Source organism: Chrysochloris asiatica, unplaced genomic scaffold, assembly GCF_000296735.1.
Source record: "Chrysochloris asiatica unplaced genomic scaffold, ChrAsi1.0 scaffold00095, whole genome shotgun sequence".
Lineage (NCBI taxonomy): Eukaryota > Metazoa > Chordata > Mammalia > Afrosoricida > Chrysochloridae > Chrysochloris > Chrysochloris asiatica.
The window spans coordinates 1560744-1565125 of NW_006408613.1; the positions used below are offsets into that span (position 1 = coordinate 1560744).

The 4382-nt window shown below is 35.5% G+C and overlaps 1 protein-coding gene across 2 annotated transcripts in view; it reads left to right on the forward strand.

Annotated features, from left to right (window-relative positions):
- The window catches only part of FBXO25 (F-box protein 25), a 115908-nt gene extending 113887 nt beyond the window's left edge, over window positions 1-2021 (forward strand). The window contains exons 9-10 of one of the 2 annotated variants that reach the window (XM_006866707.1): window positions 295-321; window positions 1932-2021. In XM_006866707.1, the coding sequence (XP_006866769.1) occupies window positions 295-321; window positions 1932-2021 (117 nt within the window). The remainder of the gene's footprint in view (window positions 1-294; window positions 322-1931) is intronic. The other variant, XM_006866708.1, reaches the window with a different exon arrangement.
- The last annotated feature ends 2361 nt before the right edge of the window (window positions 2022-4382 follow it).

Sequence of the window (4382 nt, forward strand, 5' to 3'; positions counted from 1 at the left end):
AGTCAACAATTTTGAAAACTATTTAGCACAAAGACACCATTTTTTTAAGATAATGTCAAGTTGTATGGGTCTCTGGGGTATTTGATACTGTCTTGTATATTTGCTTTTAATAATAATCTGTATTGCCAATAGTTACCTAGTGTGGGTTATTTTCATAAATAATACCCATCAAGCCTAAATGTCTAAATAAGTTCTGGCTCTTTCTAATCTTAACTTTTCCCTTTTTTTTTTTTTTTTTTCCTTTTCTCTCCTATTACTGCATTCTTTCCTGATTCTTTCTACATGATCTCAAAGGACTACCATCTTGCTTTATTATTCAAGGTACTTCCATATTTTACCACACATGCTGTGTTTGGGACTAAAAAATGATAATTATGTTTCATCTCATGTAAATAATCCTTGACATTACACAGTAAACTAGTTAAATTTAAGTTGCAATTTAAGTTCTGACGCTCAGAATTATCACCTAAATCCACAGCATATGTATTTGAGCAGAGGTTAATGAAAAACTATAACCAATGAAAGAAAACTCTAAGTCTCTTGGTTATTTCAAGAACCAAAGTATTTTCATGAAATATTTTGTCAACCAGTGTTTGAGTAATAAAGCACAGTCTAACAGAAAAAGTGTAGACTTGTTGGTAGAAGGTTCTCATGCAGATAAGACACCACAAGATAGTGCCAGGAAGGGACTACTTTGAAAGAGAAATCATTCTACATACCTAACATAGCCTCTCAGACTCATAACAACCCTACAGCATGAGTAGAACTGGCCCTCAGGGTTTCCAAGGCTGTAAAGCTTCACAGAAGCAGACTATCTATCACAACCTTCTCTTATGGAAAGCCAATAACCTTTCCGTTAACAACCTGTGTTTAACCACTGTGTCAGCAGGACTCTTATGAATTGGCATAGACTTTATGGCAGTGGGTTAATATAGCCTCTGAAGGAGCCCTACTGGCAGAGTAGTTAGGCACTGTCCTAGTAACAAAGGTTGACAGTTTGAATCCTCTAACTGCTCTGTATGAGAAAAGACCTGATGATTCGCCCCTCTTAGGGAAACCCTATGGGCCACTTATACTTTGTCATATTCAATGTCATATAACAACAAAAAAAAATATTGCCTCTATTTGCCAGTTGCTTATATAGGTTTAGTCATTGTTCTTCCACAAAATATGTAATTTCTTTCATAATTATTTTCCTATTAAATGTAGTTCAGAATCTTTAGATAAGTGAGGCCTTCTAGCACTCTTGGATTTCTGAGTGTTGGAGCAGATTTTCAATATCCTGCTCTACTGTACTCCCTTCCATCTAACAGAATACACTTGCCTCCCAGTGATAAGTTGCTTCCGAGTCTAGCTGATGTTCCTTTCCACCACTCTCTTAGATATGACTTCCATTCCTTACCCAGGGAACCAGGCCAAGGCCATTCTCCTGACCTGTATGAAGAACCTTTGCACTGCTGCTAAGATATACAACCAAGCATTATTAAGTGCAAGAAATGATGCATAGAGGGAAATCTCTATACCAGTGTAAAATAAGAATGGGAGAAGAAAGGAACACACTATTGGGGGGAATAAAATAGAATGTCAGATATTTACCAGTAGAACTAAAGGCCTGGGCTAAGTAGCTAGAAAAATCCAGTGATTTCACACTTTGCTGTTTGTAGGTTTGGGAGTCACATACCTTTAAACTTAGGGGGTTGTGTTATTTTCAGGGACATAGTCTCCAAGGTCAGTGCTTGGGTAGAAACCCCTTTATTATTAAACTCCTGCTGCTGCCTTTGGTTTAATGATTCTGATCAGTTATTATTTGACTGCCTGTAAGAAATGGGGTTCAGTGTCCATTCAAGCACACAGCTGATGGCTGTTGGTGACAGAGGTGGTGCCTAACCTCTAGATCTAACTTCATCCCTCTCATCCTCTCCCCACTGCAGGATTCAGGACACCCCTGCACAGCAACAGACCCAGACAGCTGCTTCATGCCTGTGTCTCCTCAGCACTTCATTGACCTCTTCAAATTTTAAATACAGCCCTCACACTGTGTCCTCATTGCTGTCTCTGTAAAAGGTTGTACATTGTGCTTTTTTGTGTGCAATAGCTGGTAGTAAATGTTCTTTATGATTAAAAGTAATAACTGGATGGATGACCATGGAGGCATCCTATAAGGCCTCTGTTCTAGAAAGAGTATGAAAAATTGTCCCTCAGCAGATAAAGGATAGGAATGTACTGTTGTATATTTTGATCTCTGAATAGGGTCTGGGGAACCAAGGAAAATAAATAATTTTTACTTCATTTTTTTCCTTTTAAGCATATTAAAATTTACAGTTTTGCGTATTTATAAATATGGTTCAAAATGTTTTTGCATTTTCAGAATTACAGTCTGTGTTGAACTGACACTAATGACCAAAAGTATGCTTCTTAATTGTCAAACTATAGTTTCCCAATTTTGTACTAATTGGGGGCTGGGGCGGGGGGGACAAAACAATTACTCCTTGTAAATACATTATGCAGAATATTTATTTTTCTTAAAATGTATTTTAACAACTGTGTTGCCTGTGTCCAAATGAGTTCTTTCTGAATACAACATGAATATAGGGAAACCTTAGCCATAGTGTGTGTTAATGCTCATCTACTGGATTGTGAATCGTGCATAACGTTTATCACCTAACAGAGATGTGAGTGATATTGCTGTGCTCCTAGGTGCTCAAAAGACAGATGCTGACAACCAGGGACCACTGCTTCTGTAGAAGAGGGTGGGTGGGACCCCACACAGAGGAAATGCATCAACAAAGCATTTGCCAACACTGAGTCATGAAAAGCCCAAATGTATTCTTAACTTTCTTGTATTGAAACTACTTTTATAGACCAATAAATCATGTTTATCTATTGAGTTAACTTTGTTTTGCTTCTTACTGAAAAATGTTAGTGATTTTGATATCATTAATTTAACCTATTAAACAGTTGTTTTCTTTTAAATATAATACACATCCATTTAATTTTTTTTTTGAAAATATAGGTATATAAAAGAAAATATGAAAGGACTTCAAAAAGTTTGTGAAAAAATTCTATTATCTTTCCACTCTATTGTTCCACAGACTATGTGAAGCCCCCTTGTATGTTACTCATAATTCCCCCAGACAAAGATAACTCTGCTTGTTAGAAAGAATATGAAAGATTATCCCTCATCAGTTCTAGGGTAGAAATATATTGCTGTATATTTTGATCTTTGAATATGGTTGGGGAACACAAGCTAAATCATTTTTACTACCTTCAAAAAATGTTTTTCTAATCATTAGAAAAGCAATAAACTAAAATTTTCAATTTTGCATTTTCATCAATATGGTTCAGAAAAGATTTTGGGTTTTCACAATCACATTCTATGCATAACTGACACTGATGACCAAGAATATGTTTCTTAACTGTCAAAGTATAATTTCCTTCCAAGTATAACATAGATACCTAGTGCCTCTATATGCATATATTGGAGAAAGAGATTTTCACAAAACCACAAACATCCTATGTGCCATTGTCATTTTCTAACCAGTCTATTTTTTTTTCGGAAGCTTCTGTCTATATTCTTAAGTATTCTTTGAAAACATGGTTTTTATTGGCTGCATAGTATTACATCACAAAATGGGAACAATCTTTACCATGACAACATTCAGGTAGTTTTTGATTTTTGTTGTTAATATAAGTAACTGTGGTAAGTATTGTTGTGTGTAATGTTTGCACACATGGCTAGCTCCTTAATGAGAACTCCTAGAAGTAGAAACAAAGATAATGTCAAAATTTTTTCTTATTAAAATAAAAGTGTGATAATCTTTTGAAGTGAGGGAATAGAGTGTGCCTTACCTTTGAAGCATAAATATCATTGGCTATTATCATTTCTTTTTCTGTCTGTGCTATTTAACAGGAAAGGGATATGTACTGTATTGTGAGGTTGAACATTTCTTGACCACTTTTTTGGGTTTGTTTCTGTAAATTATTTCCTGTGTGTTGTTTGCCAAGTTTTCTTTTGGGGTGTTGGTATTTTCCATATTAATTTCTTTTTAAAAGGATACTAACCTCATGACATTATAGCTCATTTCTCCAATTTAGTGTCATCTATCTTTTAATTCTGTGTGATAGCATTTTGCTGTGCTATGGAATCATACATGCATGAAGTTGTATAAACTAAGCAATAGTTGCCCAGAAAAAGCAAACAAGAAATAATATTAAGTTTAGGGAAAGGATTCTAGCCATTTCACTCCACTGACTTATTTCCACAGGCAATAACAGATGCAATCAAACCCAAAACAGACATGCAAAACCTAGGAAAGGTGCACAATGGAATGGTTAAGGATTTCCCAACCACTGACTACAGCGTGGGAAGTCACAAAAGTGAG